General features: G+C 50.5%; 4 protein-coding genes across 4 annotated transcripts; 2 read left to right on the top strand and 2 right to left on the bottom strand.

Moving 5' to 3' along the window:
• Nucleotides 1-424: 424 nt before the first annotated feature.
• On the top strand, nt 425-1,849 carry GIQ15_04341 (tRNA-dihydrouridine synthase 2; the record flags this gene model as incomplete). The annotated part of the gene is made up of 2 exons (XM_033551758.1): nt 425-459; nt 541-1,849. 2 exons carry the CDS (start codon nt 425-427, stop codon nt 1,847-1,849), a joined length of 1,344 nt encoding a protein of 447 aa, XP_033405488.1.
• A 366-nt stretch (nt 1,850-2,215) lies between these two features.
• Nucleotides 2,216-3,918, bottom strand: GIQ15_04340 (leucine aminopeptidase 1; the record flags this gene model as incomplete). The annotated part of the gene is made up of 4 exons (XM_033551757.1): nt 2,216-2,990; nt 3,051-3,334; nt 3,398-3,721; nt 3,808-3,918. 4 exons carry the CDS (start codon nt 3,916-3,918, stop codon nt 2,216-2,218), a joined length of 1,494 nt encoding a protein of 497 aa, XP_033405487.1.
• Nucleotides 3,919-6,268: 2,350 nt separating this feature from the next.
• GIQ15_04339 (Fun30p) lies at nt 6,269-9,691 on the bottom strand (the record flags this gene model as incomplete). Its single annotated transcript, XM_033551756.1, has 1 exon — nt 6,269-9,691. One exon carries the CDS (start codon nt 9,689-9,691, stop codon nt 6,269-6,271), a length of 3,423 nt encoding a protein of 1,140 aa, XP_033405486.1.
• An 848-nt stretch (nt 9,692-10,539) lies between these two features.
• GIQ15_04338 (uncharacterized protein) lies at nt 10,540-12,153 on the top strand (the record flags this gene model as incomplete). The annotated part of the gene is made up of 4 exons (XM_033551755.1): nt 10,540-10,726; nt 10,829-11,142; nt 11,208-11,495; nt 11,548-12,153. The coding sequence occupies 4 exons, from the start codon at nt 10,540-10,542 to the stop codon at nt 12,151-12,153; spliced, it is 1,395 nt and encodes a 464-aa protein (XP_033405485.1).
• Nucleotides 12,154-12,643: the final 490 nt, after the last annotated feature.

Raw genomic sequence — 12,643 nt, 5'->3', positions numbered from 1 at the left:
ATACTTGGAGCCAGCCTGGCGGTCGGGGTGAAGCAGCGAGGGGGAGGGAGGGAGAGCGAGGGGCAGCGCAGGCGAAGGGCAGTCTCGGAGATGGTGGGCCTCTTCAGTCAGCTTACACTTATACACTTCAACACAACACAACACACCTTAGGGCCATCTCTCTCTCTATCCAATTGCTCTCTCCCTCTCTCTGTCTGTCTGTCCAATTGACCTCTCTATCCAATTGACTCAGTGTCCAAGACTCAGCGTCTCTCTCTCGTCGGTCTCGTGTCTGTCTCTCGTCGTCTGTATCTGTATCTCGTCAGATCTCGGCCAGCAAGGATGCGACGACAAGCTGTCTCAGGCTGCTAGTCCGTTTCAGAGGTATCTGCAGGCACTCACACTTGGCTCAATTGCTATTATTCTTATCAACACGGAGCATCGAATGCTGGATCTTCGCGGCCTGGACGCTGTTCTTATGTAAGCGCTGAGAAATCGGCATCAAAATCTTCACCCTGAGCCTCCGTCCGAAACCACCACGCAAGATAATGACATGAACAGGCTTGCTCGCTCCGTCATGGCCGCCCTGGGAAAGGCTGCGGCATCCAAAGCCGTGGTGTCCAAGGCCCCGGTGCCCATCCCGAAGCACGGCGTCGACTATCGCGGCAAGATCGTGCTCGCCCCCATGGTCCGCTCCGGCGAGCTGCCCTCCCGACTCGTCTCTCTCAGGTACGGCGCCGACCTCGTCTGGGGGCCCGAGACCATCGACCGCTCCCTCATAGGCGCCGTCAGACGCGTCAACCCTCGCAACCAGACCGTCGAGTTCACCCGCGTGCCCTCCAACCCCGGTCCCGCAGCCGACAAGGTGTCCGTCATCTATCGCATCGACCCGGCCAGGGAGAGAGGCAGGCTCGTCTTCCAGCTCGGCACCGCCTCTCCCGACCTCGCCGTCCAGGCTGCCAAAGTCGTGGCCGCAGACGTCTCCGGCATCGATGTGAACGCCGGCTGCCCCAAACCGTTCAGCACGCTCGGCGGCATGGGCGCGGCCCTGCTGCGGACTCCGGACTTGCTCGTCTCCATACTCGAAGCACTGGTGCGTGAGGTCGGCCAGCCCTGGCAGATCGGTATATCCGTCAAGATACGCATCCTCAGAGACCCCGCAGAGACTGAGAAGCTGGTCACTGCCCTTTGTGCAACCGGCATCACCGGCCTGACCGTCCACTGCCGCACTACCCCCATGCGGCCCCGGGAGGCCGCCATACGTGACCAGTTGCCCATGATCGCCTCCATCTGTCGCGCGGCCGGGGTGGCATGCGTGATGAACGGAGACGTCAAGTCTAGAGACCACGGACTCGAACTCATGAAGCAGTATGACGTCGACGGCGCCATGATTGCTACCTCTGCAGAGTCGAACTTCTCCTGCTTCCGCAGCGCTGAAGACGGCGGCCGGGCCTCCTGGCGCGAACTCGCACACACATACATCCTTACGGCCATGGAGTGCGAGAATAAGTGGGGCAATACAAAATACCTGCTCAATATCTTCTTGCCGGGCAAGGACAAGGACGCCCAGATGGCCAAGGCCGCGAGGACGTACACTCAGTGCTGCACCATCTTGGGGTTCGATGATCTACTCCCGGCGGCTAACCATGTGGACGGTATCCTGGGCATTACTGACAAGACAGAGGCGGGTGTCAAGCGGAGTCCCGATGTGCTGGAACCCGCAGTCCACGAGAAGGCTGCAAGGGTCTCTCATACGCCTCCTACTCATGCTACTACTACGCCTTCTGGTGACATCGGTCGAGGAATCGACGTATCTGCTGGCCCGAACGCCATTAGAGGTGACACGCTCGCCAGTCAGGTAACCGCCTAATGAATAGACGATGGCCTTTTTTCTTTGTTTCTGCATGTTTCATCATAAGCCTGGCGTTCTGGAAAACTGGTGGAGCATCTGACGTCTTCAGTCGGCCATAGTCCTTTTATTTTTTGTCAACGGACATCTGGTGTTTTGCCATGTTCCTCCGGCAATAGAGTCTAGAAGCATTATACTATAAATATATCAAAAAGAGCAGATAGGATATTACATTCAAGGCTCAGCCATCACGTTACAACTACAATCAAGACTTCACTACAATGCTCCTGCGCAATAAATTTAGGTATGAAACAGAATTGAACGTAGATGGTATAATATTTCTACTCTAGATAGCTAGTTTCATCACAGCTAGAAAAAGTCATCTGTTTACATAAAGACAGAGTGGTGTCCACAGCCACCACCGGGCATAGAGGCGCGGCGTGGGTTAACCTCACGCTTGCCGGTCTTTGGGCGGGTTGGGAATCCGCGGAGGGAGCGGGCATATTCAGCAGTGGCGTAGGCAGCTCCTCGGGTGTTGAGGAAGAAAGCAGCCTTGTTGAGGTTGTCCATGGTGTCACCCTTGCCGTGGTAGTTCTTGTCGTAAGCGACACCAGCCTCTCCGCCAAAGAGCTTAGCCTGAGCTTCGGTCTTGACGACCTCAGCACCGGTGAAGAGACCGCCAGCAGGGACGTTGCGCTTGATGAAAGCAGAGTAATCGGAACGACCAGTGAAGGCAGTGGGCTGGTGGGGGATTCCTTGGTCATCGTAGAACTTCTCGAACAGGTATTCGATTTCAGCAGATCCAGCTGGGCCGGTCATGTTGTAGGCGGAACCGTCACCGTCGTAGATCTGGGTGGCATAATTGGGGGAGGCAATCATGTCGAAGTTGAGGTAGAGCTTGACCTTGTGAAGCTCGCGGTCATCGAGGCTGTTGACGTAGAAAGTGCTTCCGAGGAGGCCGAATTCCTCGGCGGTCCACCAGCCGAAACGGACGGCGTTGTTGACCTTGAAGTTGGTGAGGGCTTTGGCGACGGTCATGATACCAATGGTGCCAGAGCCGTTGTCGTTGATACCGGGGCCAGCATCCACGGAGTCAGTGTGCGAACCGAGCATGATGACGTTGTTGTGGTCACCTCCCTTGGTCTCGGCAATGACGTTCCAGCTGGATAAAGCAGTATTAGTATGTCTACGATACAGGTGTATGAAGCATGGGGGTACTCACGTCGTCCTGTTCTCGAACTTGCTGATGACATTCATGGTGATGGTCACCTTGCCAGAAGCAACTTGGCTAGCGAGGTCCTTTCCGTCAGCCTGGGAGAGTCCAGCAGTTGGAGCATGGCGGGGGTCAAGGCCACCCAGCGTGCCGGCGAGTGATCCAGGAACGTTGTTGTAGATGATGGCACCGATAGCCTTAGCATCTCCAGCCTGGGCGGACTTCTCGCCGAAGCTGCAAACACCACGCTCGATGAGGACAATCTTGCCCTTGGCGGTATCTGGGTAATCGGTCTATTGCAACGTTAGTTCCTCCTATCTTCGATTGACAAGCCACAAAAGAGAAAAGAAACGTACGGCATTGCAGCCCATGTTCTTCACCAGAACAAGATCCGCAGAAATCTTCTCTGCAGGTGGACTGTAGGACATGGCGCTGGCAGTGAGATCCTTGCCATTAGCGTTGACGGCTGCTTCAGCGTGCGACCACAGGTGCATTTGCTCCTGCTTCTTCACATCGTAGTAGCCTGTAGCCTTGATCTCATTGTAAATCCAGTCGACGGTGTCCTTGTGGCCAGGGCTACCGAACACTCGATTCTTCTCAGGGTGACTGTCTGCGAAGCTTTGCAGCTTCTGGGCACCGGCCATAAGATCCTTGAGCTTAATCTTGTTTTCTATGCCTTCCTGTAGGAGTGAATTTTCATCAGAACGTGGTTCTCCAGTTTTGTGTGGAGTGTGACAGGGACGGCGATCGATCGATCAATACTCACAGTTGTAACGAGAGGCTTGAACGGCCAGTTCAAGGAATCACCCTGCTCGGCCACAACTCCCTGGGAGAGGGCTGTGAGGGCAACGCCCAGGCTCAACAATTGTGCCTTCATACTGATGTGCTGGGTGAGGTGGAAGGGAGAAGGTCGGCTGGTAGAAGAATGGAGATGGGATTCCTAATTGAATATCCTGCCGATCTCATCCAGAAACTGGGCCTGGCGGTGCTTAATATATATAGCAGTCTCCCGGGAGGCTGAGAGAAACAGCTTCCCATATCAGCCAATGCATCCCTTCATCTCTCTTGCTCGGTTCCTTGCGGGGACCAATTTCCATTCCCACGGCCGCAACCTGCCGGGTATCGTGGCTTCACGAGCACTGAACTGAGCGCATGGATGTGTATTCCGGGAACTCAGAGCTGGGCCTCCTCGAATCCTTGCTCCCTCAGGATTGGATGTCTCTCTCTCTGTGGGGTTGGCTCGAGAGAAGCTGTGTCTCTCTTCCCCCGCCTCTCCCCCGCAAGTCAATTGCTGAGCTGGACGCAGGCGAGTGTGTAATTTGCGGAGGGCTCAGGCATCCCCCCAGTTCGAAACCCCTTGCAAAGTTGATTTCCTCCGCTGTCGATCCCTGCATGCAAGGATGTCATTTTATTGAGCCATCTGCTCGCTTGACCTAGCTAGCTCTCTCTTGGCGGCAACCGGGTCTCACAGAGATAACACAGTGCAACGGCATCATGTTATGGGCTCCAGCGTGCATGTACTCCGTAGATACTTGTAGATGTCTTGTCAGGGCGGAGCTGGGATTCCTATTATTCGGCCGCCGTAACCTGGGATGTCGTGCTGTGGAATGCCTCAATTCGCAGCCGAGATGTCGACCTCGGAGATGGAAATATCCTGCATACAGTTGCCAAGGCCAAGAGGTTCCATGTACCTTCAAGGAAGAATGGAAGCAACAAGATACCAAGAAGACCAGCTCGTTGGGAGTACTCCGTAAGAAGAGTCGAACGAGATAGGAGCAGGCTGTGATTTGACGTCCGGTGTAGATATGGACCCCCAAGAGGCAAATATGGGTTCCTCGCCCGCCTCCTAATTCGTAGTTTCGTCCGGACAAGGCGATCCCGCTCCATTCATCACGAGGAAGAAGGTTCCAGCGCAGGGATATGGCGAGTTCTGGGAAGCCTGAGGTGACATTATATTTTCGTGATGCTGGTTCAGATACACGATTCCTGGCGGAGAGCAGCACGCCGAGATGATCGAGATCTTGCTCCCCCAGTCCCTGAAATGAGCTTCTCCCGTATAGCCTCGTCTGTATCACCGATTATGGGCTGGCATTAAAACTCTATGCTCCTCTCGATCTCTTTTTTTTTTTTTTTCTCCCTTCCCCCATGCCATGGGGTTGTCAAGGAGGATTCTTTGAGTTGCCAATTCCACACGAAGGCTACAGTCGGATGATCTTATTCCACGTCCATATATATATATATATACATACATATATATATACATATACGCGATGTCATGGGTTAGACCCTTGCTCGGGTCGAAGCGAGCAAGATAACGCTGTTCCGCCGCAAGCATACCCAGCTAGTATCTCCGTCAGGATGGGTAAAAGGGTCCTGGAAATAAATGCACTCCATTCTCCGTCGGGGTAGGCGGTGTGCTAATCAAAGGTGAATCGACGGCGCATCAGTAGGCATGGTACTCCGTATATACTTAGTTGTAGTCTTTGGCCGCCACTGGATGTGATGATACCAGTGATGAGGGCGTATCTGTACCGGGTCAGCGCACCAAAAGGCCATCCTCTGTCTCCGAGGTGCTCCGCTCAGTATCTGTACTATATATATGAACGCATTTAATAAGAGATCCGCAGCCAGGGATGGCAGGTAGGCATTAATATTCCGGGCTTATCATCAACACATTGAAAGTATGTTTCCCGGTCAAAGCGAGCGTTTGATTCTCTCATCTACTTTCTTATTCTATATACCCCGTACGTTCGTTAGATGGCCGGCGCGCCCTTGGGGCGAGACATGGCTTGGCAGCATTGCGAGATAATCTATACAACACACTGATATCCCGCTTAAAGTGACAACGCTCTTTTATATCTGCCGGTTAAACTCTCGGACGTATAATGCTATCTATGTATGTGGCGTTTAGGTGCCGTGATTTATCTTCAGCTAGAAGGTTCAAGAAGTTCAGGTACGCTGCTTAGTCGAATCTAGCCTGTAACTCTAAAGGAGGCCTATCACGGCCAGCAAAAATAGGCGAGCCACAGCTCATCAGACACAATTTTGCCTCAGACATGGTAAAATTGATGCAGAACCATATCGTCCGTCTCACGTGGCTGTTCAGCAGATGGCGTATTAGCGAAGACAGCATCCATTCTGCAGGCGAAGAGAAGAGAGGCGGCGGGCGTAGAGCCGAGGGAAGGAGGCTTGAGGGAGATGATGCGATGGTGATAGCGATGTATCCATTAAGAGCTATTCTGCCCCTCTAATTCTATTGTCGACATGACCAGCTCCTCCACAGCCTTAAGGTTTCCGTCTTCCCGTTTTCCGCCGAAAGGTGCGCCTTCATCTTCTCCTGCAACTCGCTGGTCCAACGCTAGTTTCGTCTGGCCGAGTGCATGGATCTGTTCCTCGATTGTCCCTCTTGTCACAAGGCGTACAACTTCAACCTCACGTGTCTGTCCAACACGGTGGGCACGGTTTTCTGCCTGGATGTCTTCCTGCGGATTGAAGCTCGAGTCGAATATGATCACTTTGTTCGCGCAGGCCAAGTTGATCCCTGCACCGCCGGCCTTTGTCGAGAGCATAAACACCGGGATTTCCACTTGTTCATGAAAAGCGTCGAGGATGGATTGCCGGTCTTCAACGCTGGTTGTCCCATCGAGGCGGAAGAATTTGATCTTTTGCGTCTCAAGGACCTGTTCTAGAATGTCCATCACCATCGTGAACTGAGAGAAGATTAGAACCCGGTCACCATTCGCGATATAATTGGTCAATAGCTCGCAGAGTTTGTCGGCCTTTCCAGACATCATCCATTCGTTATTTTTGAGCGAGAATTTGCCAAGGGAGGCAGGGTTGCTTGTACATAAGGTATGGCATTCGAAGTCATTGTAGGCGCAAAGTTCGGTGTAAATTTGATCAGGGTCAGACCGTGCCCACTTCTCATCTTTCAGACATGCTTTCGACATTCGACTTAGCGTTTTGTCATCGTATAACCGGCGATAAAAGAGGGGGTGAATTGCGGCCTGGCGCAACTTCATAAGTATATTAGATGATTTATTTCTTGTAGATTTCTTCCCGGCCGCCAGGTCGGACATATGTTTCTCGACAGATTGGACTTCGTTATGGTATATCTCCTTTTGAGATTCATTCATTTCGCAGTACTCCACGCGAGAAATTTTAGCCGGCAGGTCAATCACCTGATGTTTCTTCCGTCGCAAGACAAACGGCATGAGCATGGATTTTGCTCGAGCAATCCGTTGTGCTGATAGTAAGGCCGAGTGCGTATCGTCCACGGTTTTGGCTTTCGCCTTGAATATATACTCAAGGTCATCCTTTCTCTCTTTAAAAACGGAAGGCAAGATGAACCCAAGCAACGAGGCTAGCTCTTGGAGGTTATTTTGGAGAGGTGTGCCCGTAAGCAGAAGCCGAAACTGGGCGGGGATGCGGATGAGCTTCTCGTAAAGTAGAGACTTGCTGCTTTTCAGCATATGGCCCTCATCATAAACACAGACGTTGAAGTTCACCGATCGAAGGAACGCTGCATCTATCTTGGCTTTCGCGATGGTATATGTTGTAATGACAACGTTGATATTATCTTTATTGTCTTCTATTTCTTGTCGGATTTCTGCTCGAGCAGCTTGGCCTGCATAATAGGGCATTGTCTTGAGCTTTGGGCAGAACAGAGAAAACTCGCGGAGCCAGTTCTCGAGCGTCGAGGCGGGGACGACAACCAAATGTGGGCCATAAATACCGACTTCAAACAGGTGAGAAAGAAAGGCTATAACCTGGCAGGTCTTTCCTAGTCCCATATCATCAGCGAGGATGCAGCTAAGACCTTGGTCGTAAACCAGCTTAAGCCAGTTGATCCCTACAACTTGGTAGTCTTTCATGGTGATTGTATCGCTCATAATGGCCGGTTGAGAAATGAACTTTCTACCCCGTGATTGATCCTTAATACCATCTGCATCCTCGCTAGCACATCGGCGGCTAGATGGAGTTCCAATACCAGAGTCATGGAGCCCATCTGGCGAAGGTTTATCCAATGATACCAACTCCAGCTCGCCGGCGTCCCGTTTTGATCCGAATATGTCAACTCCCCAGCGTTTTATCTCGGCCGCTATAGGCTTTCCTAGAGACTCACACTTAGCTACCAGAGCATCAACTGCTTCATAACCGGTCCACATATCCAAGCATTTGTCGACTATCTTATCACCAAGAGGTTTTTTAGAAGACTTCTTATTACTTGAAGCTTGTCCAGGTTTCATGAGTTTTTCGGGGGAGACGAGGCGAGCAGCGGCTAGTGTAGAGAACGGCCTGCATGCGATAAAAGCGGACGCGATGTCAGGTTGTATCTCCGCGATATCAGCGAGATCATCCGAAGAGCAAGAGTTAAAAAAACGCAGGACCTTGGCTGCCTGAGAACCATCCTCAGGAGCAGGGATTTCAGCATCGGAGTCTGAAGTGTAGTCGTCGTCGTGAGAAATTTTCGGGGAGTCCGAACGCACTTTCCCACGCGTGGCAAGTTTTCTGGGAGGTTTAACGAGCGTAGATTGCTCAGAGGTTGTGGTATCCGCGGGTGATTCACGGCGTGATTTGGAGCCACGTATTAGGCGCCGGCGAGGAACCGATGGTATGTCGTCAGAAACCTGGCGGGTGGGTACAGGCCTTTGGCTGGCTGTCCATTTATCTTGGATTCGACCATTTGATTTGATTTGCTGCTTTACAGCAGAAACTCGAGGAACCTCACAATCTAGGCTCAATTCATCTTCCGACGTTTGATGTGCAGCCCCGTTTTCCTCTGAGGTGGCGATATGGTCTAAAGTATTTTGGTAATTGCCGCGATGCTTCATGAGCGAATCAAGGCAGAACCGAACAGATTTGTTGGGGTATACCGAGCGTAACCTCTGGACCTTCACTCTCAGGCTATAGTCTTCAATTTTTTGCAATGAAAGGGCTTCGGCATCGGGCGTCGTTGATCCAGTCCGATTTCGTTTACGGGCCCCTTCCGGAAAGGCACTCTTCGTGATGTTAGCATTGTCCGCGGATCGCTTCTGGCCTTTGCTTGCGTCTGAATTATAGAACGCAGCTGCAGTGATCTCGCGAAATCTAGCAGTAGCGTTTCCAGATGTCGTGAGAGACGATAATAGATCACCGTCTTTATCTGGACTCTGGGACGCTTTTGCAAATGTCGTGGGCTTAATATCGGTAGTTCGGACAATAGAACAATCATCATCAGAGGATCCGCCGCGATAAGTGGGACCATCATCCTCACTTAGATCTATAACCGGTGTCCGTCTCACTGGAGCGGCAACGAAGGCTGGGGGTCGAAACTGGGTACCAGTTGGTGCAATAGAGGCTGTAAATTTTCTGTTCAAATTCTGCATCGATGGGCCGAGGGGGGATGAGCTGGCTACTTGAATGACAGAGTCCCGCTGCGGCGAGCTCTTGAGATGGTTTGCTTGCTGAATTATTTGGGTAGGCTGTGTCAATAACTGGGTGGGTTGAGTAGGCACGAGATGAGGATGGTCGGCGTTGATGGGGACGGTGGCTATTGTGTCCTGCTCCAACGGCTCAAGGGTATCGAAGGCAGCATCCGTACCCAAACCCAGAGGCTGGCGCGCGGCCGCCATGTTTCGTCGAGGAGTATCGAGAACGCGGTCTTCCATGCTTGCGAGCTCATGGAGTAGAAATGCTTATGTTGTAGGAACCGGAGGCCATACTGTCACAAAGCTCGGTATCTATAGCGAGTCGAAAGTGCAGCGAGGGAGTCCGTGGCGTGGTTATGCTGACATCAGAAGCGCGTCAGTGCCAGAGCTGGAGAGAAGGAAAAAGGATATTATTTCGTCATGAACCATTTCCAGAGTCGTTCGGATAAAAAAAAAGAAGCAGCGCGTACTTAAAGTGGTCACGTGATGGTAACCGCTCTTAGTCTGTCACGTGAGATATCCGCCAGGAATCTCGAAAGGGGCAAGGCGAAGTAGGAGGATGCAGGCAGAGGAGATAGGTTTAGAGATAATAAAGAGATGAAGGCAGAAGAGATGGGAGGAGAGGAGAGAGTGAGGGTGAGAGAGAAAAGGATGCATGGAGGCTGTGCGAACTAGAGCGCTCACCTAGCTTCTGCATCTACACTGAGGATAATACGGAGTGCGAGCATAGTAGTAATTCGGGCAACTAGCTGTGATAAGCCATCCCCAAAGCCGCGATTGCACGGTCTATACATCGAACACAGTCTGTACAGCTTGTATAACTTGGCGTCAATATACCCCTGCCAAGCCCCCGGCCCGCTGCTTCCGCCGCGCTTAGCGTGAGCCTGGGGAAGATTTGGCACCTAGCTTCAGCTTCAGCAGGTTGGAATTGGAGTTTTTAGCCAGGCACACACACTACAGGACCGCCGTATATTCGTCCCGCCAGAGATACGTTGTTGACGGCCAGGAGATATAAGAGCGCCTCGTTTGTTTGGCTAGCTTCTTTGCTGCTAGTGCATGTTTACAGAAACGTTAAAATATCACGAGAAATGCCAATCTCTCCGCCCACAGCTACGAACGAGTGCAGCAAGCTCGCTCACAGGGAGCACACATCTCAGACGCGCAGGAGGCAGCCACCAGGGCACAATGGGGCTATAAATAGCATGAAGAAGACGAAGAAGAGAGGCGATGCGCTGCTGAGGCGATTGACGCGTTGGTTGCTGAACAAACAAGCTGGTACGTCGCCGAGGCCTCTGGCAAATTCCCCATTTCTCGTATCCAGTGGCCCTCGATTTTTTATGGCTCGGTCGATTATTAACAGTTCTATACTTTCTACAGAAGTTTCCTTCTGTCTCCTCGGTGCCCTCGTGGTCACCCACACTAGCATGGCATCCGCACGGCCATATACATCCAAGTTTTTAACGCTATCCTATTACAACTCAAATACTGGGAAATATGCTGCAGGCCAGAATGATCTATACTTCGTTGCCTTTTTCGTTGTGCTCTTGACCGGCCTACGCGCAGGCACGATGGAATATATTATAACACCACTAGCCAAACGGTGGGGTTTATCCAAGAGAAAAGAAGTTCTCAGGTTCTCGGAACAGGGATGGATGCTTGTCTACTACAATGTGTTCTGGCCGCTGGGTGTGGTATTTATATACCTTTTTTTCTCCACGGCCAGCCGCGAGTCACGCTTGAAACTGACCTCCTCTAGTACATTTATTACAAGTCTCCGTATTTTCTCAATATGGAAGAACTCTGGACCGACTGGCCTCAGCGAGAGCTCGGTGGGCTCATGAAAGGATACATGCTTGGCCAGTGGTCCTTTTGGCTGCAGCAAATCTTAGTGATTCATATTGAGGATCGGCGGAAAGATCACTGGCAGATGCTGGCACATCATTTCGTTAGCATCACCCTAGTGAGTGCATGCTACGCCTACCACCAAACCCGTGTCGGTAACCTGATTATGGTGCTGATGGACGTTGTTGACCTGGTTTTCCCCGTAAGTCAGGCGCTAATTCTTGATACGCTACCATCTCACTAACGCCGGGCAGCTTGCTAAATGCTTCAAATATCTCGGTTTTACCACAGTGTGTGATATCCTATTTGGCGTATTTATAGCCGTATGGTTTGTGTCGCGTCACGTCTTCTACATTATGACCTGCTGGAGCGTTTATTTTGACCTTCCTCGGGTAACAAAGCCTGCGTGCTTCAGGGGTTCAGCAGAGCAACTTCGTGGGCCACTGCCTGCTTCCTCCACCTGGTCTGACCTCTTGGAGCCCTTCCTTAACCCTGTTGGTACTGTCTGTTGGGGTAATAACATCATGATTGGCTTCCTGTCCTTTCTTCTGATATTGCAGGTCATGATGATGATATGGTCCGTATCAATTATCAGGGTAGCTATCCGAGTGCTTAAAGGCAACGGTGCAGAAGATATTAGGAGCGATGACGAAGAAGACGAAGGTGATGAAGAGGAAGAGCATAAGGACGAAGCTCAACCTCGAGAGGAAGAAGTTGGTGTGGAAACAATTGGCTTGAAAGACTGGGTGCGACGTGCTGGTATTGGGGGAGGTGCAAGCTCAACCAGTGTTCGGTTATCTGGGCAAGGCCACCGCAAAGAACTACTGAATAGGATCGGTTGTGAGAAGCAGGTTGATTAAGATATACTCTATAATAAGAAATGATTCACTCTTTACTATCTATAGAGTAGTAACGAAAATTTTATAAAGGTGTAGCCTACGATAGAAGCGGTTCAGCCAGGCTCCGCTATATAAAATTTAATATCTATATAAACTTTCTAATATAGTTTAAATAATTTAATATATTAGATTAATTGAATACTTTATATAATAAGAAATTATATTAATTATATTAATTAAAGATTAACTTTTATATTGAAGTAAAGTAAAATTATTTAATAAAAATAAATAGATTTAAATATTGTAGTAAGGAAGCAGCTATATTAACCCTTTTTAAATATTACTCTTCTAGATATCCTTCTATATATTATTAATATCTTTCTTAGTTTCTTATTAATACTCTAGGGCTTACAATATCTTATATATTATATAGAATATTTAGTTTATTCTTTCTAAATATAGGATAATTATTTTTAAATATTTTAAAAGTATTATAAAGATAGTAGGTTAA

The sequence above is a fragment of the Arthroderma uncinatum genome, assembly GCF_011692745.1.
Source record: "Arthroderma uncinatum strain CBS 119779 chromosome Unknown scaffold3, whole genome shotgun sequence".
NCBI lineage: Eukaryota > Fungi > Ascomycota > Eurotiomycetes > Onygenales > Arthrodermataceae > Arthroderma > Arthroderma uncinatum.
The sequence above is the reverse complement of the archived record's forward strand: the minus strand, read 5'-3'. Positions and strand labels throughout refer to the sequence as shown.